We start from the raw sequence: 27,765 nt of genomic DNA, 5'->3' as shown, positions 1-27,765 counted from the left end.
TACAGTATGCGTGGTAAAGGACGGCCGAGCCGAGAGTGCAGTGGTGGCTGTCAAAATGTAAATACAATAGAATGGTATCAGTTCTTCTCAGTGCATTCTCCTGTCGCACTGCGCACACGATATGTACGATCTTTCGTACAAAGGATATTGGTCTTATAAGTTGGAAGCATCAGCGATTCATGCGAGAACCGCCGATAAAAACATAAAATCCTGTCTTTGCGCAATACTTGATGAGTTGTTCAATCACCTTTTATTGGCTTCATCACTTCTGTAAGCAAGTTTGTTATGAATATATCACCAAGAACAATAACTGGGGCATTGCACCCGTTGAATAAGGGGGCGTGTGACTGGTAAGTAGACAATCTGCCATAATTTCTTGTAGTCCCATTAACTAGATTTTGAGTAGTGCTTGACAAACTCGACGAATGAATGAGATGCATTCATTCATTGATCATTTCGTGTGCACGTTTCACAGAAATTAACAACACCGGTGTACTGGTTACAGCGCCCCGGGGTTACCCTTGTATGAGAGTTTCAGTATCGAGGACTAGAGTCTAGAAGGACTAAAGTTTTCAGCTATTTTTACGTGTACTTAACGTCGTACTCATGTTTGTTTCAGGGGATTGAATTTACAATTTGCAAAGGCCAAGCAAAAATGCTTGCCTAACTTAAGTAAAGAGCAACGTAAGACAGAAAGATCCGTCTGTGCGGAGGAGTCATTTTATTTTTTTGACGTTATCGCTCTCTTCCAAACCGAAAACAGACGGAAGGTTGTCCCATACCTCGCTGTATTGAAGCTCTTAACCACTGTCTCGACTATGGAGAATTGGGTGAGGTATACTTGGGTCATGGGTGACCCGCACCTGGCCATAGTTAATGTTTATGCGTATTTAAATCACATTTCGTCACTGAAATTCTATGAAATCCCATTTACAAACTGGAAAAATGCTGAAGATTCCATTGGAACCACAAATTCACTGTTCGTTACTGGAAATTTGCAGCTATCGTCCTCAAATGCGAACGATGCGAAAAAGTTGCGCGCTAAGGAAGGGGCCCGCAACTCGCCACCCGCGCTCCCAGAGACAAAGCACGTAAAAGACGTGTGCGGGTGACCGTGAAGCTCCCATAGACAAGCATGTAAAAGATGCATGCAGGTGACCGTGATGATACTTAGAACACGTATTCCCAATAAACATTTAGTTTGCTTGTTTGTGGTAACCTTGACCGAAAGATCGGTCTGTATCTGTCCGTCGGGAAATGTTCCGCGGAGACTGCGTCTGGCTTCACGGATCCCCTCCGTATACAGACTGAAGTCAATGATTGAGGCTCCTGTGTGGAGCAGTCGCGCACAGATCAAACGTTACGATAAACCAAATTTCAGACAGCTTTTTTACATTCAAACAAGTTTGACATGACATGACACATTATGCAGCAATATTTGGGATAAATTTCTCACATTGTGCAATCGAAATACTCACATAAACTCGGTTATAACACAGAAATTTTATCGATATCGCAACATCGCCGTTCGCTAGCAGTAAGTTGCCATTTTGAATCTGTAAGCCAATCACATGCGAGGTACGTGTTTTAGTAAAACACACACGTAGAAACTACCTCGCATGTGATTGGCTAAGAGATTCATAGTGTGTGTTTCTGCAGTTCGAATGTGACGACGCAACAAGCTGTGTTTTACGTTGAAAATTCTACTAAAATGTTGGATTATTCATTAATCTGGTGAGTGTAATATATTCTTAAAACGCTAATTTCACCATACACGCTTAAATTTGCCGACCTAGGGCCGTGAATTAGACGCAATCGAGAAGGGTGAGGTACCTCACCCAATTTTCCATAGAGACAATGGTTAAGAACATCCACACAGCAATGGGTACTGATACCTTCCGTCTGTCTACGGAGGACAGCATTAATGGCAAAAATATAAGAGTCCTCCGGACAGACGGATCTTTCTGTCTAGTGGTAACCCTGCCAAGTTTCAAGTTTTTTAAGGATACTGAACACAGTCCCGGGCATAAATTTTTGTTCAGTGCGCTTATAACAATTTTAAGCAGGGTGGCGGTATTCGGGCCCTTGGCGAGGTGCGGGCACCTCACTATACTGTCCTCGCCCTTGATTGCGTCTATTAAATTCACAGCCCTAGCCTGGATCGGCAAATTCGAACTTGTATGTATAGCAAAATCAAAATTTCTAGAATGCATTGCACTAACCAGGTGTTTGAAATATCCAAGATTTGATTTTAGATGATATTTTCATGGAAAAAGACACAACTACCAGTCTGTCGATACAGTCATAACAGCTCTTCAACATAACCATTAATTTACGGCGTTAGCCAATCACATGTGATGTAAGTGTTTTAAATGGCGACTTACACTCACAGCTAGTGAACGGCGATGTTGTGATATGTATACAGATTTCTGCGATCTAACCTAGGGACTGTGAGTATTTCCATTGCACAATGCGAGAAAGTTACCCCAAATATCTATTGCTGCATAATGTGTCATGTCATGTCAAACTTGTTTGAATGTAAAAAAGCTGTATGAAATTGGGTTTATGGTAACGTTTGGTCTGTGCGCAACTGCTGGCAGAGCATCAATACAGGAGCTAATAGGATAGCCTTCGGTCTGTATAGGATGGGATTCCGTGATGCCAGACGCAGTCTCCACGGAAAAAATCCCGACGACCAGATACAGACCGATCTTTCGGTCAAAGTGAAGAGAAGAGAGCGTAAGCAGACATTTATTTAAACTGTGCTTTGACCCTTGATACTTCATGACTTAGGCCTTGTCCATGTTTGTAAACCGTAAGGTATATGTAACTATATATACACAGGCTTAGATAGAATAGAACTGTAGAAGTTTCTCTAGCTAGTTAGTAAACAGTTCATGAGGATGAGTTAGTCAAATAGTTTGATGACATTTATCTTGAACACCCAGCTGAATTGAATTTACTACATATCTTAACTCTTATATTTCTAGATCAGCAATTAGCCTTCACCGAGATTTGACATCTGGTGACAAAATTCGCCCACGCGCAAAAGCATATTAGGTTTCTCCAAGTAAAATTTACTATGTAGCCGGCAGTAAAATTTTGGACGGGGTTATGGTGGAGTTATGGGTGGCTTGCTTTACAATTACAAAAACAATCATGCTATTATTAAACTAATTTCAGTAAGCAGTAACCTCTTAGTTATAACCCAAATTGATGTGGCTAGCTGATGTGGTCGACATGAGAAATGTGTGCTATCATAATCTATCTGAGCATACTAAAACTACCAATACAATGTATGGTACCGGTACATCAGTTTATGACAAAATGCAACTCTAGAATTTTTTGTTTTGAATAAATTCCACAATAACATTCATTTAGGGGAGTGAAATCCAAGTAAACATTTGATTAAGTAAAAACAGCAATATTCATCTAGTGAAACACATTGTGATCAGCAAAGTTTGAGGGAAATTTGACAGTTTGTGACAGTTATGAATTTTCAAAGTTTTGTTATAGCCACTGCTGGATGAGATGAGCAGACTACAAATATACAGTTTGTGATTTCATGTATGTACAAGGATATTAAGAAAATGTAAAGAGAATTCCACAAAATTTCTTTTTTGTGTGAAAAGTACCATAAAACCAGAATTTTGTATGTACATGACATTTTTGCAAATTTCGCAAGGAGCAAAGATTTGCAAAATTAAAATGCACGTGAAAGTTATTGTCAACACTATGCATTTAATGCCAGTGGCATGTTGCAAAGAAAGGCAGTGGGCTCCAATTCACCAAAAAAAAAAAAATTTATGCCACAAATATTTCTGGTTTTACAGTATGCATTCCCTCGTCTTGTTGCTTAATATGTTAAGGGGACTCCCCCTTCTTTCTGCAAGAGGTAGTCGAGTGGTCTCTCATTCTGCTAGAAAAATGAAAATATGTTTAATTTTTCTTTACATTTTCCATGTATCATTGTCAATATGTGACGTCACAAAATGTTGTACTTAATGTAGTCTTCTCATCCAGTGATTATCATTCATACTTGTACTACACTGGTGGTTCAGTTTCACCAACTTCTTCCAGATAACAAGTACTTTTGATGTCATTTTCCTTTCAAACTCCACAGGGGATGGCAAAATCTCTTTGCATATGGCTGCCATACATCTGTTGTTGTCGTGGATACAAGAACTATTCAGGTACAAACCTGTTAACAAGCCAGTATGGCACCCTCTCTGAACATCTGTCAATCCATGAACCATCTGCCTGTCTACAACTGTCTGTCTTATCTAATCTACATTTTCAGTTTAAATGTTTTAGTCCAGAAACAGTATTTGCTATGCAGTACTATGGTATAATGTTCATGCTTATTCAGAGTGCTTGAGTGTTGTTTTGCAAATCCTGAGACTAGTATATGCATTAAAAAAAAAATAAAAAAAAAAACTTCACTCCACAGCCTTATATTGCTTTATTGTCCCTTAGTAGTACCTTGTATTTGAGGTGATGGTTTGTTATTTGTTACACATTGCAAGTGTTTTTTGTGCACTTTGATTCTATGATTGTATATGCTTGATAAGTGTTGTGCTACAAGTTTTGATTAACATCTGTCGGTAATGAATAGATTTCTGCTAATCATACTCAATCCAAAAGTAATGCAGTTCCCTTTGTAATCTCAGTAACTAGATATACCCTTGGTCATTTTCAATGTCTTTTTCAGCTTGCATCATGAAACAGCAAAATGAATGAACATCCAAATTTGTACTCCATTACCTTTTCTGTCTGCAAAATGGAAAGCTAACTATGATATTGTGTGATATCATTTTGGCATATCTTATTTTTTCACTTCACTTTTTGGCAATCCCCAGACAATCCAAACCCTTGAAAAGCATCGCAGCCCCGTGGTTCGACTGCAGTGGGCTAGGGAGAACTACCACCACACCATCGATGCACCCTACACCCTACGATTGGCCTCGGCTGACAACAACGGTCTCATCATCGTCTGGGATGTCTGTGCAGCTACTGAGAGGGCCAGCTTCTCTGATGGCAGTAAACCAGTTCAGGGTAATGTGCCACAATCACTTTTATAGGGATGGTGCAGTTTTGGTTGAGATGGGTCCTCAGGTTTCCAACGATATTTTTAATTAGGATTTTTTTAGATAAATGAGAAACCTCGTATGAAATATGGAAGAGCATATAAAATTCTAAGAGCCATTCAAAGTCTATTGGATGAAAGTTGGTTTTGAAATGGCTGAGATATCCAAAAAAGGCAATTCTGATAAAAGGTGCGACCCAACTTTTATTAGGATTGCTTTGTGTTACTTTGTTGTTGTTGTTGTTGTTGTTTTTTTTTATATCTCAGCCATTTCAGAACTGATATTCGTCAAATACACTTTGAATTCCCCTTAGATGTGTATACTCTTTAACAGTTTATAAAGCGGTTTCTAAGTATCTCGCAAAAAGTTAAAGGCAGAATCCTCACCTCAACCAATACTATACCATCCCTTTAAAACCCTTCAAGATCCTCTCCTTGAAGTATACTGTATAGAGTGTCCTTGTAAAAAATGAATGGTCTCTGGCTACTTTTTGCCCTCGTGTTTGATATACATATAAAGTGCCTTTGCTTGAGTGTGTCACATCAATTTTCTTGATGTTAAGAGATAAGTGCGCATGTATTTTAAGTTTGTCAAAATCTTAATAGTGTTTGTTTATGGACATCTTATGTCTTTGTGGTGACCACCAGCAGAGCTAATTCACTTTACGGCTGTTCAAAAGATTCAAGTGAACTGTATTGCTGTTGCCCACAGCCGTGAAGGGCATCAGTCGAAGGCAAGATCTAAGCCATAATATTCAATGTAACTGTTAATTTGCGTCTGCTGTTTACAGTTTTGTAGTGTGCCAAGACAGCTTTGTCCATAGCTATACTTAACCCTCCATGAGCTGGTCCATTCAGCTGAAACTTGTCTAGCTAGTGTTTATTGGCATTCAATGTAATTTTCCCCAATTTTAACCAATGGGCAAGTGAGACAAACCAACTTGAGTTTAACACTTGGACAATTCTATAATATACAGCGTAGAGGTCATTTGGATCACAATGATATTTTCTATGCATTGCATCAAGGTTTCGTGCAGTATCGGCAAAGAACATATACAGACAATCCAACATGCTGATCAGTGGTAAAGGGCAGAAAGGGTAGAATCATGTGTTTTGAGCACCCTTCGATGACCGGGCCTAAAATGTCCATCTTGTGTGGTCACTTCCCACCAGACCTCCAGTGGCTGGCTACTCAGGATGCATCACATGACCTGCTGGTGGCCCTCCATCCGCCCTACAGTGTTGTCCTCTGGAACGCAGACACGGGAACCAAACTGTGGAAGAAGACCTTCACTGACACCCTCCACTGCCTTGCCTTTGACCCCTTTGACTCCTCCAACTTGACCCGTGAGTAACCCTGTATGTGCACAAGGGCGTATCCAGGAATTCCACGAAGGGGGTGGGGTGCAAAGTGAGGGGGGGGGGGAAGGGGTGTCCCTCTCCCAAGGTATGGATATTTTTATGCCTCCACCTGAAGGGTGCCGGAGGCATTATGTTTTCGTTTATATTTAGATGTTGGTCATTGTGTGTTTCAGCATACTTTTGGTATTTAAAAAAAGGACGAAAAAAAATAAAAGGGGAGTGTGCGCCCAGTGCACCCCCCACAGGATCCGCCACTGTTGCATAATGAATGTGATGATTGATTATAAATCTGTACATGAAGACATTGAATGGGCAATTATTGTTAGGATCATCAAGAAGTTGACTTCCATAGAACACTTTTATGTGATGATTATTTCGACATTATCTACAAGTTATTTTATGCCAAAGCTTTAAATGTTTCACATTATGAGCATGCCACCATTTTAAGAGCAAGATTATCCAAATTTTAGCAAAGTACACTGTAGTGTAGCCTTTGTTAGAATGTACAATGTAGCATATCAGGAAGCAACATTTTTTTTTTGTTTTTTTGTTCTCTGTGATGTGAGAGAGTGTATCTTTGTATAAATATAATAGGCTTGTGAATGCCATACTGTCATATTGATACAATACAGACAGAATGGTGACTTTACTGCAGTACTTATTTGTGCTGTGTTGAAAACCACAATGGATAGATGCTTGTAATATCGAAGATTAAACCAACATAGCCCTAAATGATATTCTTTAAAGTGAAGGGGTGGGGGGGGGGGGGTGGAGGGAGGGAAATGGGACCAACAGAGTTACATCTTGATTCGCTCTCGTACAGAGTTTGGAGTATATTCTTTGTTTCGATGCTTACCCCCTCTGTACCACAACAGTACTGGGCAATGACTGCATCCTGTTCATCAACGATTTCAGCGCAGCGAGGGCGCCGTCTAGCAACGGCAAGAAGTTTTATATCACCACACCGAGCCCGCAGGGCAGCAGCCAGACACAGGGAAGCATGGCCAGCGATAGGAGGGGGAGCAGCGCCAGCGGGGCTCGAACCGCTTTCAAGAGGGTTCGGCTTCTTGTAGGCGATAACAAAGCCAAGTGAGTTTGATGAGTTACCGTATTATATGCCATATATTTCGCGGGGATTTTATTTTTGTGAATTTTGTTAGTTGGGTGCTATTTGCGAATATATGAATGCATGCAAATATTAACTCTGACCGTGACATCCATGCAATGTGCACACATACATTTGTCCATTCATTACTACACTCTACAGTCACGAATGAAGCCACTAGTGAAACTGCAAGGAAGTCCAGATTAACAAAAAATTGGACTCGTTGAATATATGGCTGATACAGTAAGTAGCTAATTGCTATTCTACTGTACCATTTGTAGTGCATATAAATGGTCTCGTTACGTTATCACAAATTATAATATAGTGATATGTCTCCTTATGAAATGATTGACTGGTAGCTTTCACTTGACCGTTCTCTAAGTTTGCAGAAAGGCTGAAATTTACTTTTCACTGGGCATTAGTAGACTAATGACAGGTACATACAACTGCTTGTCTGCACTCGGCTGCATTATTGCCTGTGTATTACATATGCATCGCAATTGTTTGTGTGTGTGGTTTAGTCCTGTAGCTTGGAGCTGTTACTGGCTTGGAACTCTTGTGAAAATTGCTGCCAAGGAATCTAGATCATGTCACCATTTTATAAACAAATAATGCACATTACATGGTCGGGCATTATAGTGAAGTTATCTACCCTCCATAACTTTTGAATAGTCTTAAAAACATCCAGATTTGCCTGGTGTATTTCAGACTGTTCCTACATTAGTATCAAGTCGATTAAGTCGTACCAATGTCTTGTGTCATGTACATTATTTGTACTCAATGACTGCTTTACTAGTACATTAGTATCTGGCTCAGGCTACTTGTCCCTTGTATAATTGTAGTTGTTTTGTAGGTAAAGCTGTATGTTACTAAAATTGCATATTCTTTCATATATTCCCCTAATTCTCTTTATCTTTCAATTCCTCGATTGCACTGACTTTCAGGGAGTTTGTTATACAATGTTATACGCAAATTACACAATGTAGAGTATCTCTCATGGGTAAGCTCTCTCCACCCCCACCCCCCTCCCTCTATGTACATCTCTGTTCCTCCATCCATTGGACCAAGCAGACACAGGACAACGACCTCTTCCCAGGATGAAGCTGACTTCCCGGGGGTCAGCGAGTGCCTGCAGCTGTCCTACATGCGGGCCCGCCGCAACCACCTGCTGCTGGTCTACGCCCGTGAGGTCCTGATCCTTGACCTGGCCATCTATCAGACGGTCAGCGTCATCCCAATGGAGCGCAGTGGGTCCCCCTTTCAACAGGTCTGGCCCTGCAGGTCAGTGCCCTTTTTGTCGAGCCCACCGGAGGTGTGGGGAGACTAAGGGATCGCCTGCGGCGTCTGTCCGTCGACGTCCGTCTGTCCGTTGTCTGTCCGTAACGCTACAAAAACTTGAATAACTCTCTACTGAGGATTTCAATTTCAATCAAACTTGGAGGGAAGAGTGGTTATGCAAAGTTACACATTTTACCAAACATGAAGGGTACCTCAAGGTCAAAGGTTACAGGCAGAGGTCAATGAACTTTAGGGCCCAATGTTAAGTTTTTAGGGTGCGTTTCGATTGTGGCTCATAACTTTTGATCCCTATGTCCGTTTGTGACCAAATTTGGACGGTAGATGTCCCTTGGAGAATTAAAGGTCATCACAAGGTCAAAGGTCGCAGACAGGGGTCAACGAACTTTTAGAGCCCAATGTTAAGTTTTTAGGGCGCGTTTTGATTGTGGCTCATAACTTTTGATTTATCTGTCTGTTTCTGACCAAACTTAGATGGTAGATGTCCCTTGGGAAGTTGAAGGTTACCACAAGGTCAATGGTCACAGACAGGTGTCAACAAACTTTTAGGGCCCAATGTTAAGTTTTTATGGCGCGTTTTGATTATGGCTCATAACTTTTGATTCCTTTGTCCGTTTGTGACCAAACTTGGATGGTAGATGTCCCTTGGGGAGGTGAAGGTCATCAAAAGGTCAAAGGTCACAGACAGGGGTCAACAAACTTTTAGGGCCCAATGTTAAGTTTTTAGGGCGCTTTTCGATTGTGGCTCATAACTTTTGATCCCTATGTCCGTTTGTGACTTAACTTGGATGGTAAATGTCCCTTGTGGAGTTGAAGGTCACCACAAGGTCAAAGGTCATAGGCGGGTCAATGAACTTCTGGGAGTTAGAAAAATATTAATTTCTTGTACGCGAATGGGCGAGACACAATTTGGCACTTGCCTTGTTTTTTCTACTTCCTGCACTGGAGGGTATATGCCCTGATGATATTATTTGATTGTACACCATCTTCACCTAGTAGCAGATGAGTGTCTGTAATTTGTCGTTAAAATCTGCCATGGAGGTATATGGTTTTGTTGGCATTGGTTTGTTTGTCTATTTGTTTGCAAAATAACTCAAAAAGTTATGAACAGATTTGGTGAAGTTATCAGGGAAAGTTGATAATGACACAAGAGACAGATTATTCAATTTTGGTAGTAAATCTGATCACTGGATCCACAAATTTTCTCTTTTTTAAAAATTTTCTCAGAAAGATTCTTTATCATTGGGAAATAGGGCCATTTTCAGCATATGTGTATATAACTCCACAATAGATAGCCAGAGTAAACTAACAATGCAGATGTTATGAATGTAGGACTATAATATAGGTTGGAGATCACGATATTGATGAAAGTGAGCTGCTTGGTGGAGGACTGTGCTATCTCAGTGTCCTTTACTTGAAACTGATACCTTATAGATGGACAATATTTCTCCCTTCTTCAAATTCATTTGTTTCTACAGACAACGTGATGTCCTGATGTGTCTGCATGAAAATGGCAGCATTAGCGTCAGGGTAAGGAGGAGACTGGTGACCACATCTCCCAGTACGGTATCCACACCATCAGAACAGTACTATGGGAGTACAGGGGGTAAGATTCCAGTCTTACCTTATCTGGTTTTTTTTTTCAAAAATAAGTGGCCATAATATTGTGTTGTAATGTACATGTATGTTTAGAATACTGTATAGACAGGGAAGATAATGAAGTTAGAGTGCTTCATTAAGACAAATAGTAATTCAAGCGAAATATTTCTGCACAGTTATGAATTTGTGAGGATAATTTTACCGTCCTGAATAGCAGATGTTAGTGTGATTCTGACATTTTCCATGTAATAGTAAGTCTTAACCTGTTTGAGTTGAAAAAATGATATGAGCAAGATTTGTTCTTTGTTCTCCATCTAGTCAGTAATATGTAATGAAAGAACATCAGTTCCTTTTAATATTGCCTGAATATGGAAAGTTTAAAAGCATATTTTGATTACTATGGCTTTGCTATCACAGAGTGTACTTTGCAGTATGTATACAGAATGTGATTTCAAGACGAGTACCCGGTACGTGAATGTGTAAAATGCTGGCATTGTATTTCTGATTTAGCTGGAGAGATGATCCTAGAAGGTCAGGATGTGACCTATGACCTACGTTGCCAATCTGACCCCCTCCGTGTCACCAAGCACATGCGGACGTTCGGCCTGTCGTGCAGTCCGGTGACAGAGTGCCACACCGCCCTCGTGATGAGCGACGGCCGCATCCTCTTCTGGACTCTGCTGACCGTGGATCACGCGGCCGCCAGCCTCGGCAGCAACCACTCCCAGCTGGTGCTGTCCCCCCTCCACTCCCCCGGGCAAACCTTTCCACCCTCCCTCAACGGCGACTTCGAATTCCTGCCCCCGCTGCTTTCCGCCGCTAAGCCCTCCCTCGTCCCGGCTCCCAAGACGTCCATTGCCGATCTCCTCTGTCCGCCGGACGCTGTCACAGACGGCGGCATCAAGTACGGAAGGTCCGTGCTCCTGAAGTTTGTCATGACGGGCTTGTCGAGTGGCATCGCTGATGTTCCGTCGGTGATCAGGATGTGCCCGCCTTTGACAACCAAGAATGTTCACTACTACAAGCCGCACATTGCCATAGGTAAATTTAGATGGCTGTCACTGATAGTAAAGACCTTTGTTCTGAACATTTTTGTTTTCCTTCTGTATAGCACCCCACACATTCTCAGCTCTTCAGTAATCCCATCAGCTGGTTTATTCACTAGCAAATGGAAGTTAAATGTAATTTTCTCTCAAATCTTTGAAGAGATTTGCCTCAAGATAGACAACTGTACTCCTACAGTATAGAGTTGTCATCATATAACCCGACATACACTTAGATACACAGCTACTTGGGTACAATGTACCTATGTCTATGATACGAGTGATATATATAATGAACTCTGTGTTACCTCAGTCTATTCCTCATGGGAACACGGCAATTATAGAAAGCAGGCTTTCTTTTTAGAGTGAAGGAAGGAGAAGGGAAGGTTTTTATTCCTCACTTTGGAAAACATCCCTTTCCGGCAGAGTTGCTTCAGATTTATCAAAAGCTTTGAAAGGAACAGAAAATACTTGTAGACTGCATGTATGGTGTGACTTGGTTTTATTTGACTCTGTCTATCACAAAGGAACATCGACAGGACTAGTGCAAGTCTACAACCTGACGACTGGGTCTCTCTACAGGGAATACAACATTCACACTACAACTGTCAGGTAATGCTAAGTCTTTGCCTTATTTTGACATCTGTCACACGCACACACACCTTACACTTTTTTTAAGTTCTTTTTTCGAATTTCGTTCATTGCCACAAAATTCAAATTCACATTCACAAAACAAAACATTGTACAAAGACAAGCAGCATAATACACAAACATTGTACAGGAATATGTCACTCTTACATTATGACTCATTTGGCCAAAAACGAAATCTGTTTTTTTTTTAAACTCACACATATTCTCACAAAGTGCCCGCAACTGGGGACATGATAGTTTGCTCAAGGCAATTGGGCACATTTCACCAGTTGTTTCTTAAAAAACGCACACACACACAAACACAGACGCAGACACACTGATGATTTGTGTTAATAATACTGAAGGCAAGCTATTATTGGCTGCCCCACTAAGGTCTTAAAATGTGGTGTGTTGTTGTGGGTGTATGTATCTCCAGAATTGTTCTTTTCTTTTTTTCTTTTGATGTCAACAAACACTCTATGCAATTGTAGTAAGTTTATACACCATGCCAGGTTTTTTGCCTCCTCAAGTACTTGTTTTCTCCCACTCTCATGCTGTTTAAGACACATGAACTAAACTATTAATATTGTTTTATTCTTTTTTTTTAGTATCTATTCTATTTTTTATCACTAATGGCCTCTTGGTAGTATGAAGGATTGTTTTGATTCAAGGTTCAGGTCATTGCTCTGTAAGGTAGCTATGAAAATATTTTGTGTGCCAGTAGAAAAACTGGCAATAGTCTTGTCTTCATTTACCTCGAGCATTGCTATAAGACACATTCTTGTTGTTTTTGTCACTAGTATTATTGTTCTTATCATTGAGCACAGTATACTGTAAAAGTGGAAATTTTCGCGGCGTTGAAATTTTCGCGCATTTCGCGCAACCCGTAATAGCGCAAAAATAAAAGCACACGAATGTTTTTGCTTGCCATATGTTCCAGTAGTTGATGTCTTGATTACGCGAAATTAAAAACACGCGAAGCTCTTCTTTCCCCGCCGATCGTGAAAAATTAGTCGCGCAAAAATATCCACTTTTACAGTACTCCGATTATAACAAATTCCGTGGGACAGGCGGTTTTCTTTCCTTATATCAAAGTTTTGTTATAACCAAACAGTATAGTGTATAAACATATGGATGGTGATTTTGGGACTTGAATTTTGATTTCGTTGTAACAAGAATTTCATTAAAACCATGTTCATTACAACGGGAGTGCACTGTACTAGTAATATTAGTAGAAGTAGTAGTAGCACTCATGGGATTATTAGTTTTGCTGTTAATGTATTACACTCCTAAAGAGGAAATTTTAGCGTATGGAAATTTTATTGCATTTTGCACAACATGAAACTGGCTATTAAAGTGCAAAATATAAATGCATGAATATTTTTGCTTCGCAAGTTAACCTTTATTGCTATTATATTGCTTTCATTTGTTAGTACTTGTTAAATAGTCAAAAACAATTGTTATACTTTGATGCAGGCACATTGAGTGGGTTAGTCTGACCAGTTTCCTGTCCGTGAGCTACCCCAACCCGTCCAGCAGTGGAACAGTCCGCAATGAGCTACTGCTGTTAGACATGCAGACGGGCCGTACCACAGTGCTGCGGGAAAACAAGGGTGATGAACCTCCAATTGAGGCCCTGAGGGTCTCTCACCTCAAGTAGGTTGATGCAGTTGCTTGGCAACATATCATCGTTTCCTTGAGTTTTTATGGCAGTGCTGATCGTGTTTGAGTATTTGTCATGACATTTTCTCTCCAGAAATGCCTCCAGAGAATTTACTATTTGTCTTTTTATGACATGTTGATAAAATCATCATGATAATCCACAAGCCCGAATCCAGCAATTGTATTTGCATGTTGTTGAAATTTTATACTTCTGTGATGAATGATAGTACATAGGCCTATTTTGTTTGTTTGTTTGTTTGTTTTTATTAATCAATTTTGTTTTAACCCTAACTAGGCCGGGCTATTTAGGTAGTTGATAGAGCCGGGGGGGGCGCCTCCCAGGCCCCCCCTCCAGATCTCGGCCGTCGACCGCGCGATCGCGACGAAAATTGGCACACACATTGCCTATGATGTAATCTAAAATACCATGAAGTTATTTTTTCAAAAAAATTATCATTTATGCTAAATTATGCTAATTTATGCATGATGATGCATAAAATCAGACTATTTGGTATTAATTACAAAATAAAGCTCAAAACAGGCACATTTTTTGTGTAAATATCCTTTTTAGTGTGTAATGAAAAAAGATTGTGATATCAGAAAAAAATTCTTAAGTATTTTATTGTTTTTTTGAATTTCTTATGTATTTCTATGTTTTTTCGACTTTATGTTTTTCATTGTTTTTTCGATGAAATTTGTCCGGGACATCGCTCCGAACAAGAAAATATGTTATTCATTGATTTTAATCAATAAAACACCAAAATAATCATGCTTTTATGAAATTTGCCTGTAAGCACAGTTTGCATTGAAATTGTACACGAATTAACGTTTTTGAGCAATTTTTGGTCTGACATGCATGTACATATTTATGCGTAACTTCGGAACCGCGCGCCCGGGCGTCGCAAATTTGGTGTCAAAAGATGCGGGAGACTCGAAAGAAAAAAGTCATGAAACGTCGCGGCGATAGCTTTTTGTGATTGCGATACATCGCGCGGAACGTCGAGGGGGGGGGCCTCTGAGGCCCCCCCCCCCCCCCCGGCCTAGTTAGGGTTAAGGAGAAAACAGCTACTTGTACTTTTTTTCTCAACACTGGCAATGTCCTGCATCTGAATTTCAGCTTTCATTGAGCACACACTCATTTACTCTGTCCGTCAGTTGATATGTCTGTTTGTTTGTTTGTCTGTCTCCTGCTCTTCTGTATGCTCACTGATAATGATGTGTTGAGCCATCCTTTTACACACCTGTTTTCTCCTCTAATCTTTCTTCATTTGTGCAACATAATTTTCTGTCTCATTAGCTCTTTGGGTATGTTTTCTGTTCAGAGATCAATTCTCGCATGTACTTTCGGTCTGTCTGTTTGTTCAGTCGTCCATTCTTTTCATGCGTCATTTCATGTGACCGTCCGTCTGACCATATATCTGTCCGTCTGTCTGTCCCCGCCCCTCTGCAGGCAGTACCTGATCGTGATGTTCAAGGAGAAGCCGTTTGAGATCTGGGACCTGCGCACCTTGTGCCTCCTGAGGGAGATGCCCAAGCACTTCCCCATCATTACGGCTCTGGTAAGAGGTTGTCCTACTGAGAGCCCCTGCACAACCCCTTATAGGGCAATGATTTGGTTCAATCGGTAGCTTGTCTGCCTCCATATCCTAAGGACCAGGGCCCTGTTTCATAAAGCTGTTTGTAAAGTTACGAACAACTTACGAGCGACTGGTGATCAGTTCTGAAGTGCTATACTTATCAGAATTTCAATAATTCAGCACAAGAATTCATCACCAGTCGCTCGTAAGTCGTTCGTAACTTTACGAACAGCTTTATGAAACACCCCCCTGGGTTCATTTCTCGAGTCTGACTGGGCAATGTTATGTGTAATCAGGCACTCCCGTCATAACTAGTTAGAGGCAAAATACTCTGTCCCTCAGATAGGACATAAAATGGAGGTCATGTGTATGAATGAGAGAGTTCCAACTCATGCACATAAGAAATCCTGCTTCATTCAGTCATTGCAAAGAGCAGGGTGCATAACCCAGTGAATACCTCACATGTAGTTCGTTCCAGGAAGAATCACTGGATATTGTGTTTGACTTTTCACAGGAATGGTCACCTTCCCATCACAAGAAGAAGGCGGCGGCATCCTCAGCATCGGCAGACACAATGGGCAGCATGCTGACACTAGATGGCGGTGTGATGGGCAGTACCATCCACCTGGCAGGTCAGTCAGGCTTGCAATCGTGCATTGTCAAAGTGCGCTAACTCACTATAAGACTGGTGTGTCCACTCTGAATTCAACGGGGATGTTAATTGTAATGCTTGATGTTGGCTTAACAGGCTTTGTGAAATACAATGCCTTTTTTTTTTTTTTTTTGCTATTTCAGGTAACAACTTTGAAGTGCAAAATGTACTTTAAATGTATACTAGTCCTGTTTTCTTCAGTGAATTTAAGTTAACAACCAACAATGCATTATACACAGGGTTGGTCATAGAACCAGGTACCAGTAATAAGATGACTTTATATTTCTATTTTTTTGTGGTAATGATGAGAGGAGATAGAGACCTTTTTTTTCCTTTTTTGTAACAGTTCATGTCACAGATAACTAGTCCAAACTGTTCATTAGATGCAATGGAAAGTACTCATGGTTTAAACTTGTATTGAGCTGGTTTAGCATCAACTTTGAATAAGCTAACTGACTCTTACAAGCTAATGACAACTAAGAATGACATTTAACAGTGATTTCTTTGACTCGTTTCAAATTGTACAAGTGATGTGTGGGTTTGCTAGCTGTGATGACGTTTGATCCAGCAGAATCCAGCGCTGACAGCCGATCCACGCCTCCCACGGTCAGGGAGCACTTTGTCTTCGCCGAGATCAGCGGGGTGTTGCACCACTTCTGGGTGGAGGGCAGCGTGGTGCACGAGGGCGCCAAACTGCCATCAGAGAGCAGCCTCACGACCATCAGCTGCATCGCCTGGAAGGGAGAGACACTAGTCATGGCGGATTTAGACGGGAACCTCGGGGTCTGGGATCTCAAGGCTAAGATATCGAGGTGAGGTCAAGAAGCAGAGGGCAGGGGGAATGTTTATATCCTTCCATGCTTCCTGGTTACTGGTTTTTCTGTTCCCCGATCCCAGCCCCCTCCTCCCCCTCCCCCATCTCCCATCCCCCCGCCTCCACTCTGTTGGTCATCTGTACTGCACGCACGTTCCTGATTTTTTCGGGAAAAGGGATGGGGAGGGGGGGTAATTTTGCTGGTTTCCCTTCCAGAAGCCTGTGATAGAGTATCAAAATCCTACCCATTTCCATCCTTAAATGGGATATCTCTAAGAATCTTGAACAAGCAAATGTGAATGGTTGACCTGAATGGGGGGGGGGGGGGGGGGGGGTGAGGTCCCTGAGCCATCAGTCCATTCTTCTGTCTAGCCATGTTGACCATTGATTGTTACTACTATAAAACCCAAATCACTTGATGTATCCTAAGGAAACATCCCTTCATATATCTGTCCTAAAAAGGATTGTAATTTTAAAAGAGTCATGAGGTCAGAGGTCACAGAATCAAATCAAGGCCAAGATTTTTCTTGGTTAATCATCTTTCCAAGCAGAATTCAATGATCTTCAGTTTTCCTCAATACTTTTAATGAAACATTGTGAGGAAGTACACTTTGCTAAATTTTTAGAAAAGTCTGACACGAAGGTCAGATGCTGTTTTCTGGAATTGTACAATTTATAGCTTTATAACTTGTGAAGATATCTGGGGAATTTTATCAGGTTCAGAAAAATTATGAACTTTGACTGAGAGTTTCATGTCCTAGACAGTCTAAGATTTGTCTGAGGTCAAAGTTTGAAGGTCAGGTAAAACTTGTAAGTCTTGTTTTGTGATGACTTCAATACACAGTATCTAATGAATTTTTGGTTTATATGATTACAAAACAATAGTTTGTGATGTCAGTGACCATATACCGGTATGATTTAAAAAAAAGGAATGTGCATCTGACAGTGCTTTCCCTTCTTGGACAGGAATTATCCAACGCACAGATCCAACATTAAGAAGCTGAAGTTTGGTCCTGGGAAGGGGAACCTGAAGCTGATGTTCCTTTGGAATGATGGCGTAGACATCTGGGACTGCAGAGAGGTAAGAGGCCCATCACATTGTTCCTTCTAACAGCAACCTATCTCAAAATAAGTTAGGCGATGGCCACTGAGAAGAGGCAGGTGAAGTGAAGAAGGTTTCAAAGAAGAAGGAGAGACAGAAAGTGAATTGGGAGAAGAATCATATTCAAGAAAGGAGGATGTAAAAGTAAAATGCTTTACTATTTGGGTATTTTTTTTTTTTGTAGTTCTTTGCTTTGTGCTGGGTCTGGTGACACAAATGTGTTCAATTTCAATAAGTGTTGACTCTCATGGTAATGTTAAGTTACATGATGAAATCAACATGATCGAAATATCTGAGTGTGGTATCATATCTCGTGCTTTCAGAGAGCACAAGTCTTTGAAACAGTCCATACTGTGAAACATTCACTGTTGAAGGTAATGGTAAAACCGTGATCACTTGCTGAAATTTGTGACCCTTCTATGGTGGACAGTGAAAACCCGCCTATAAGTAGTTGCATGCATTGAGTTCATTTTGACTTCTGTGGCACACAAAGCTCACTTTGATTCCTGTCAGATGCTCTTATTGTGTTGTTGGAACAGTGATATGTCTTTTGTTCACAATGACTAATGTAACAGTTCGCTCCTGGACATATTACTTTAGATGACCTGAATCCACATGACTTTAGTTTGTGTGACCTTCTTCTGACTTGTGGCATTTCAAAAAAACCCTCAGATGCAGGCCCTGAGTTCGTTGAAGGGCAGTAAGGATGACCGCAAACCGGTGGACATGGACTGGGCAGCTTCGGACAAGCCCGTGATCGTCAGTGTCGATGGTTGCCTGCGCGTCTACGACGTCCACTTGAAGACATCTTGCTGGTCAATAGCGGATGCTGAGTTTGTCGGTGAGTGTAGCCTGCTTTGATAGTCTTCAACAAGCCACTCCAGTATTTATGTCGCACCTGTTTATAAAGTGATCCAGTTACTCTGGACATCCATTTGCCCTTCCGAAGTACCTTCTCAATTCAGAGTAGTCATTTGATCACTTTCATACTGTACAGTTTGTAGTTTGATAAATTTCTGTCTTATTTCATTTGTTTACTTTGTGTGAGTGTATCTTTGTGTGTGTGAAATTAGCAGCCATTCACCATATTTCCCCGCTGTGTAACTTTTCATTTTACAGTGTATGGTGATACACTTTTGAGTTTTGATGTTTGCCTCTTTTTCTGCTCCTGTCAGAACCTGTGTTCAGCCCATACCTGCTGTCACCCAAGGCAGCCCTGGCCATGAAGTACACCATGCAGCACCAGCCGTGGAACAAGACTTACTCCCTACAGCTCACCAGTGAATAGTGAGTTCCACGCTTGAGTTTAGTGTACCAATACCCTTGAAATCAAATTTGTGTACAGCCAGAATGCACAAAAGGCAGCCATAGTTCACCCGTGATAGCCCCTGAAAGTATTCATGTTTCGTTAGATCGTATCTTATCTCTATAACGATTTGGCACTTGTGCTCCATGCGTCTAAGTTCAGCTCGGTAAGTGCCAGTATGACTGATGTGCGCATCTTCTAGCTGTACACGCATGTTTTAACGAATACTATCGAGATTCCATGTTGATCGGTTAGCTGATCAGCATACATATATTGCAGGTAGGGTCAACAAACAAGGGAATTCAAGCTGCGGATATTTAAGGTTTGCAGATGCTCACTGAGCGTGCACTCAAAGTGCATCAGGAAGCAAAGGTAGAGACACTAGAGAAAGGGTTCTTTATCATTGGGAAATAGGGTCATTTTCAGCATGTGCGTATTTGTGGGTGGAAATGAGCTGCTTGGCGGAGGTCTGCGCTCTCCGAGTGTTTTTTGTTGTTGTTGTTCTTTTAAATGTTTGTTTGAATTAAAACTCTACAGCGAGACTCCGGATGATGAGAACATCATTAAATCAGTCAACCAGCAGCTGCAGATCATGCCCAGTGACGTGCGGCGCTTCCTCCCCGAGTGCCCCCACGGCACCGCCCAGCGCTGCCTCATCGCAGCCAGGCTGTTCGGGGACGAGGCGGAGGCGGAGTTCTGGAATGTCGCCCTCTACTATCTGCGTGTGGAGCGCGTCAAGAAGAGCCTGGGAAAGGTGGGCCAATCTCTGTCCATTTGGCCAGAAAAGCTCTTAAGTGTCTGTTTGTGTGTGTGTGTGTGTGTGTGTGTGTGTGTGTGTGTGTGTGTGCGTATAAATGTTAGTTAAATGGACAGACAGGTACAGCAATGTAAGTTGCAGCTACATAGTACAAACCAATTAAAGCCCATAACAGAAACAAGACAGAATCACAGAAAGCCCATATACTACTGTATATGCTATATATTTAGTGAGTCAAATATATTGCATATCAGGACTTCCTGACAATTTTGCGAGTGATTAAATTTGCGATTTTGGAGTACAGTACTGAAGGGAAAAGTGTGTGTGCACATCACACTCATTTCGGGATGAAAGTTAATATTTTTGTGTGTTTATAAATTTGAGAATAGCACCTGACCCTTGAAATTCATGAAAATACAAACTTTGTGAAATAGTCGGCGTATACAGTATTAAACAAGTGAATATGTAATAGTTAGATGATTGTTCTGACTGTGGATTGCATACTCCATAAATGCTGAGGTAGAAAAAGTACACATATAGTACAAGTAGCTGCATTCGGCTGAAAATGAAATATTCATGCAGTGCAGGTAATTTGGACTACCATTAGACATTGCTGATTTTCTTTTGCGGATGAGTGCACATCATTCTTAAGTCTTTAGATGTTTGTGTTTTTTCTACAGTCAAAGGAAGACCTTTTACAGGATGATCCCCTTGCTGAGTTTGGGGTGGAGCCACCGTATGACCCCTCCCCTTTCCATCAGACCGAGCCCCTCAAGCCAACAAACCCCGCCCTCCGGGACCTCCCCCTTGACATGTGCTACGATGTGCTCTGCGATAACAGCACATTCAAGGTGAGCGATTGTGAGGTCACACCCCCAATAACTAGAAAGGACCGATGCAAAGACAGACATAATTCACAATAAGTTTCACCCTGCACAATGGTCAGTCTTCTTTGATTGTATGTGCTCTTACTCTGTATTTTTATGTCTCAGATAACTCTCAATTTATCCAGCCAAAGTAGAATCACTCAAATGGATGGAGTCACAACCTAGGGCTAATCTATAGATGTTTTCCCAGCTTTCCAGTCATAGTATTTAGTGAGAGGAACAAAAGTGTGGAAATCATTGTGCTCAGTTAATGTGGATTTTTCCCCATATTTCTCAATGTACCTTGGCGCATTGTCAATAGCAATGTGCTGACATGTTCAGCCAGCAAAGTGGAATCCGAAGCATCATCTGCAAGAAGAAGACATTTCATTCTTTCTCTGCTTTGAACCTCAAACATGCAGAAATACCAGCTGGAGAGGATTCTGTTGCATGATGGGAAGCGGACGACGTACGAGCACACCATGAAGTGTGTGGAGAACTTCATTCTTCTCGGACAGGTACGCGTGCCTTGAGCTTCTTCCTGCGGCATGCGACTGCGACAGACTAAAGCATTGTAACATTTTCTAACCAAAACTTTCTAGACAAAATGTTACTGATATCGTGCATGTACATGTACCTTCATGGGAAATGATGCTGGTATAGATCTGAAAGTATTTTTTACCAAGTTGTTGACTTGTTGTTGACAAAGTAGTTGTAGTTAATGCAGTTAATATTGGGCTAATTTCATTATAGTCAAAAGAGTCATTACATTACCACAAGGTTAAATTATGGGATCTCGTGCATGTATATATGGACAGGCAGGTTGATGGCATGAACATACAATAATGTATCTCAGAGGTCCTACAAATTAACAAAATAAAGTTTGAAGGGATGGATTATGTTCTAGTCAACCTGATCCTGCGATGCTTTATTGAGTGTATTATGACAAGCAGTACAGAACAGGATGACACTTTAGTACATTTAATAGTAGGTGCATTCATATTTACATTGAAATACCACAGTATTTCATGCAGTAAGTTGTAATACTGTGTAACTGCAAGTACATGTACACCACAAAATGTATCATGAAATACTTTGGTATTTGGGTGGTACATAATTCAAATGTTGCATACAATGTGTGCATAGAAGATTTGAGTGTGAGTCGTGTCTCAAAATAACATTGATTGGACAGTTGTTCATTTCCCATGTAACTTGACACACTTCCCGTGTTCTTCCGGCATTCGCAATTCTTACATTGGAGAGAAGTACTTACAGGCCAGAAATACCATGGGAAATAATGAATTTGAATGTTTCGAAGTAAATTGCCACAGTATCTATGACCATGATATTTCACCAATGACAATGGTGCCAACAAATTACCACGGTATTCAATACCGTAGTATACCAACTGTGAATGCCACGTACTGGTATAACAATCACAAGCACACTCTGACCTGACTGGAATTCCGGTGTTCATCATGTTCTTCCTCACAGACTGACAGGGCCGTGCAGCTGCTCCTGGAGACGGAACCCGATAACGACAGCTACCTGCTGGACCTGATGCGGGCGTGTCTGGTTGCCACGGCGCAGGAGTCGGGCTCCTCACAGAGTACCATCAAGCTGGTGGCTACCAGCCTCATTGCCAATGGAAAACTGTCAGGTAGAGGAATACTGATATATATATCTCTTCGAGAAGATGATGGCCCTCGCAGAGCTGCAAACGAGTGTCTTTTTAACCCGTTGAGGACGAACTGATTTTGCTATAACACGCATATCCCTTAGACACCGGCCCTAGTATTCTTGGGACTCGTCTTCAACGGGTTAAAAAAAAATTATATACTAGGTTTTTTTTTCTGTCTTTTATTTGGGGGGGGGGGGGTGGGGGTTGGATCATCTGCAATAAGAAATAGGTTTTAGAAAAGAACAATATATATTGGCATTTGCTGTAATTATATTGATTTTGTTTTATTTTATTCATTTTTTTGTGTGTGTTTACTACGGAATTTTTTTTTTTTATTGTACACTTACATTATATCCAATTAGGTTGATGAACAAGTATGAAAGATATGGAGAATGTCAAAGGAAAATTTAATTTCATGCTTTCACCTGACAGGGCTACCCGGTCAGGCAAGCAATCATAATGTTCATTGTGTAATTTTTTGGATGAGATTTTGCATAAATTGCAAGAATCTTGAAAACAGATCCCTCAGTACTCACCTTTGACATGTGTCAGGAAAAATCAATTTTGTGAAAGGAGAAGAGAAAAAAAAAGCGGTCCATGTATCATTCTATGTGAGATCATATCTTTCTATGGGGGAATTGAGTCCGTGAGCATTCTGTTTGTTTGTTTGGTTTTTTTTTTATCAGCAGAAAAATCGACAACAACTAGACGACCACCATGGTGGCAATGTGCTTATAGACTCTTAGACAATAATTACATATTGTTGATAACAGTTGAGTCTTTGGCTGTTTTCTGGGATTTACACAACACATGCCAGTAAGGTCATCAACATGTTATGATCTTACACCATATCTTATCATTTGGCTCTCCAGGTAAAGAACACTGATGTAACTAACACTTGCTATAACAGTCATATTTCTCACCCCTATTTTCCCAAATATCATAGTGTTCATTGTTTTACGACCCCTGAAATGAAGAAAATGTTGACAAAACAAAGTGACTGTCACTACTCCCATAGAAGTTTTGTTTAATCAGAGTCTATAACATTACACTATTGTTTCCGTGATGTTGGATGGTGCCAGAAATAGCACTCAACATGAAAACAAAAGAGAGCCATGTTTGTTTAGACTAATTTTCTGGTTTTGTTGGATTCTGCCATCTCTTTGTTACCATGGTTACAGAGGGAGTCCAGCTACTCTGCCTCATCAACAAAGGAATTGATGCCTGCCGCTATCTCCAGACATACAGCCAGTGGTACCAGGCGGTGTGGCTGGCTAAGGTAAGCTCCGACTTCACATCAATTTTACCCATGTGCATTCTAACAGACATCATTGCAGTTCAAATATTTGCAGTCTTATCCAAATACCAAAGCAATCAGTATTTGTTTTGTTTTTTTCAATTTTGGGACAATACTAAATACTGCAAAACCAGAATTTTTTTGCATGCATGAAACTTATGCAAATTTTGCGAGGAGCCAGGATTTTTCAAATGTATGAAGGGACTTTTGTCAATCAGAGCCAGGATTCGCAAAAGTGTTTTGTCCACACGATGCATTGAATGCAGGCATGATATTCCGTAGATTCATATCTGATTTCAGATTTTTTCTCAAGTCTATACACATTTTTTTTTTCTATGCATCAAAATCACCTGGAAATTTTGATTTCCCATTTTTTCAAACAAACCTCAATATCATCCCTATGAATGCCAGTGGCAAGTTGGTTCTACAGTATTCTATTTAGACAACTTTACCAAGACCTTACTGATTTCAGGTGGTTAGCAGGCCATGCTCACATATCAGGTTCACACACAAACTGATTTTGTTGATGCGATACTTGCTGGCATTGTAATGTAATGCAAACAAATGATGTCAATTACATAATTTTACTCTGGCCTCTAGCAGCAGTCATTAAAACCAGAGCATTTCCAGACTGGGCAACCAACGAGAAGCTGCTGTTCTGAAAATGAAATGCTAACAATGATATGAACTATCTTAATAACTCTTTGTGGTAAGATATACATGCAAAGAATGAGGTGAGAGCAAATGGACATGATTGAATGATTGGACTTTGACGGAATGACATTGGGTCAGTGGCGCATGGTTTGAGGCAAAAAGTGAGCTAAAGCATAAACTTGACTGAACTATAGTGCAATTTCACACTGTTTTTATGTGGACTTTTAATAGAATAAGATTAACTGAAGAAAGTGGTAGAAATTGTATAAAACAAATAGCATAAGAATAGCATCTCTACTCATGCAATGGAACAAAATTTCACATTTTGTGAAAGATGAGGCGCACTATACGACTCCGCTTTGCCTCATTGAGCAAGAGCGCCTCATCTGTCACCTCGCGCAAAATCTTGTACCATTGCACTCGTGACCGTTTACTATTTTTATACTCAATAGATATCCATGTTGAGGTGTGAATTTTCTTCAATTTGTCTCCCTCTACAAATGATATTACATATCCATGTTCTTGGTCCTCTCCCCCCCCCCCCCCCCCTCATATCCAGGTGCGCCTCAGTGATGCCGAGTGCCAGGAGGTGATGCGGCGGTGGGTGGAGAACCTGTGCAGCCCCAGTGTCAACCAGAAGAGCCTCGCTCTCCTGGGACTCCTCTCCATGGGAAGCTTCACCAAAGTCCTCCAGATGCTTCTCAGGTAACCATGGCGATATCTCTGATGATAATTGATGATGACGATGACTGCTTTGGAAATAATAAGGATAATGATGATGTTGGTTGATGTGAAAGTGATGTTACTGAAAATTGTAAAATTATTTTTGATGATGATAGTTTGATAATGACAATAATGGTGGTGATGGTGATGATGATGATGTTGGTTAATCATATTGCAAGAAAATGAAGATGATATTGGTGGTAATGATGCTGATGGTAATGATAATGAAAATGATATTGGTGAAAATGATACAATTGGTGATAACGATGATGAAGATGGTCATGATGATGTAATAATGCCCTTTTCTCCTTCCTCTTTAGTCTTCACTACTATGACCGGGCGGCCATGTTTGCCGAGGCTTGCTTGGAATTTGTGGTCCTGCCGGAAGACGAGGAAACAAATATCCTTTTGTGGTTATTGATAATGGTATTAATCACTGTTGGGGCGACACAACTTTGTCTCTCAAATAAATCAAATGTTCAGGCATGGCAACCAAAGCATTATAAAAAATGGGATCACCTTTCCTTTGATGTGCTTTGGTGGCTTCATTTTGGGTGAAAGACAGCTAGAATTGTGGACAAGACATCACTTGACTGATTATCTGATGATTAATCTAAACAGGAGATTTTCACCAAAATTTGAGATACAAACTTTTGTCACCCCATTGATGATCTATTTGACAATGTGTAATTTATATTACTTTTGCTGTATGGAAAATACATCATTTATTGGGGGTGTAATGGTGCTCTCTATTTTCTCATGTCCAATACTGGTACTCCTGGATGAGATTGAGTATTGGATCTTGTTCTTCCAAATTGCCCTGTCCTTCCACACGATGTAGCTTGGATTCCTCATCATCTCATGAGTCTTCTTTGATATCTTCTTTGGTATCCAAGCAGCTGCGTAACTGTACCCCATCTCTTCATCAATGAATTCTGAATCTGTGAATTTGTGGGAGGGGTCAGAGTTTTGCTCTATCTCATGATAATAATTGATTTCAGTTGATTTGTTTTTCGTGGCCGCTAAGGAAGCTGTGAATGCTTGTAAGCATTCAACCATGGGACTGACAGATTCAAGTTCCCTCCAAAGGACTAGGTAATGAGGACAAAGTACCTTGCTGTGGGACACAACTGCTGCTAGGGGACTCAAACCAGGGACTTTGTGATTGAAAATCCCAGACCATATCCAATTACTATTGGCAACCCCAGACCTTATCCAGTTACTATTGGCAACCCCAGACCTCATCCAGTGAGCCACAAAAGCTCCTCAACATTGTTGACTTACTCATACGAGATGGGGAAAGAAAATTTCCGTTATTTTCTTAATTGTTTAACAACTAATAACATGGGCATTAGTATGAAGGGATGAGGAAGTGAAGTTTGCAGTGACACCATATATACAGTGTATGTTGTCCTTAGAAAGGCTCCTCAACATTGTTGACTGTTGACTTTCTGATACTAGATGGGGAAAGAAACTATCTGTTAGTTTCTTTAATTGCCTTATAGCTAATAACATGGGCAAAACTATGAAGGGATGAGGAAGTGGAGTTTGCGTTAATACCTTGTATATGTTGTGCTTGAAAGGACCGTTGTTTGGAGAAAGAAGCCCCTAGAAAGAGGAAAGTGGAGGTAAGTGACATAGGGAGAGTGTAAGGAAGGCAAATAGTGACAATCGAAGGCCAGCGGTGAGCTGGAGTTGAGGTTGCACTAATGGAAGCTCACTGCTGCCTTTGACAATCACTATTTGCCATCCTTCCACTCTCCCTATGTCACTTCCATCCTCCCTCTCCTGTTTTTCAGGTCTTCTTTCTCAAAACGACAGTCCTTTCAAGGACTACCATACACATGGTGTTACCACAAACCTCTCTTCCTCATTTACATCACCATGCAAACTTTCAAACGACACATCTGAAGAGAATGTTTAGTTGCTGTATATTGACATGTTGTATGAAGTGAATGTGAAACTGTCGAACAGTAATGATAGAAGAACTTATTCTTACTTGTGTGTGTGAGTGTGTGTGTGTGGGTGTGTGTGTGTGTGTGTGTGTGTGTGTGTGTGTGTGTGTCTTCATGGTTGCACCCCTATGATATGAAGTCATGGGGTTTTTCTGTCACTTTGTAGCATTTGGGTTTTTTAAAAAAAACTTTTAAAATATGGTACATTTTGACGAAATCTCAGCTCCAAATGCATTCAGATAATTGCCCTTGAGGCAATCTCTTTGTGTGTGAGTGCCACAATGACCAACCAAATCAAGAGGGCAGAGATTTTTCCTTGACCCCCAAGCCTGGTCATCCACAGTCGCTGCTGGAGAAGGTGTTCCTGGAGTATGCCCGCTACCTGCTGGCCCTGGGCAACAAGAAGGCCTACGGTCACTACTGCAACAAGGCCGCCGAGAAGGCGGACAAGGTCATGCAGGACCTGGAGTGGATGGAATGACCGCTTCTGTGCAGCGGCAGTGCTGGGAGGATGTTGTCGTCATGGCGATGACTGCATCTCGCTGGATAGAGGCTCAGGCAGCCTCCCTTTGGAACGCAGTTATCAGCATTTTTCTGT

At 41.0% G+C, this 27,765-nt stretch overlaps 1 protein-coding gene across 1 annotated transcript; it reads left to right on the top strand.

Annotated features, from left to right (window-relative positions):
- Positions 1-176: 176 nt before the first annotated feature.
- On the top strand, positions 177-27,648 carry LOC139741940 (WD repeat-containing protein 11-like). The gene is made up of 24 exons (XM_071652510.1): positions 177-350; positions 4,124-4,193; positions 4,860-5,055; positions 6,260-6,433; positions 7,324-7,537; positions 8,625-8,834; positions 10,328-10,455; positions 10,959-11,489; positions 12,019-12,103; positions 13,598-13,777; positions 15,234-15,342; positions 15,875-15,992; positions 16,584-16,824; positions 17,793-17,907; positions 18,601-18,769; positions 19,104-19,215; positions 19,772-19,988; positions 20,672-20,842; positions 21,280-21,375; positions 22,352-22,517; positions 23,720-23,817; positions 25,049-25,194; positions 25,533-25,612; positions 27,509-27,648. The coding sequence occupies exons 1-24, from the start codon at positions 286-288 to the stop codon at positions 27,646-27,648; spliced, it is 3,831 nt and encodes a 1,276-aa protein (XP_071508611.1). The 5' UTR covers positions 177-285.
- Positions 27,649-27,765: the final 117 nt, after the last annotated feature.

The sequence above is a fragment of the Diadema antillarum genome, unplaced genomic scaffold (assembly GCF_040938485.1).
Source record: "Diadema antillarum isolate AM-2024a unplaced genomic scaffold, OU_Dant_1.0 seq00000964_RagTag, whole genome shotgun sequence".
Classification (NCBI taxonomy): domain Eukaryota; kingdom Metazoa; phylum Echinodermata; class Echinoidea; order Diadematoida; family Diadematidae; genus Diadema; species Diadema antillarum.
This window is presented reverse-complemented; position numbering and strand designations above follow the sequence as displayed.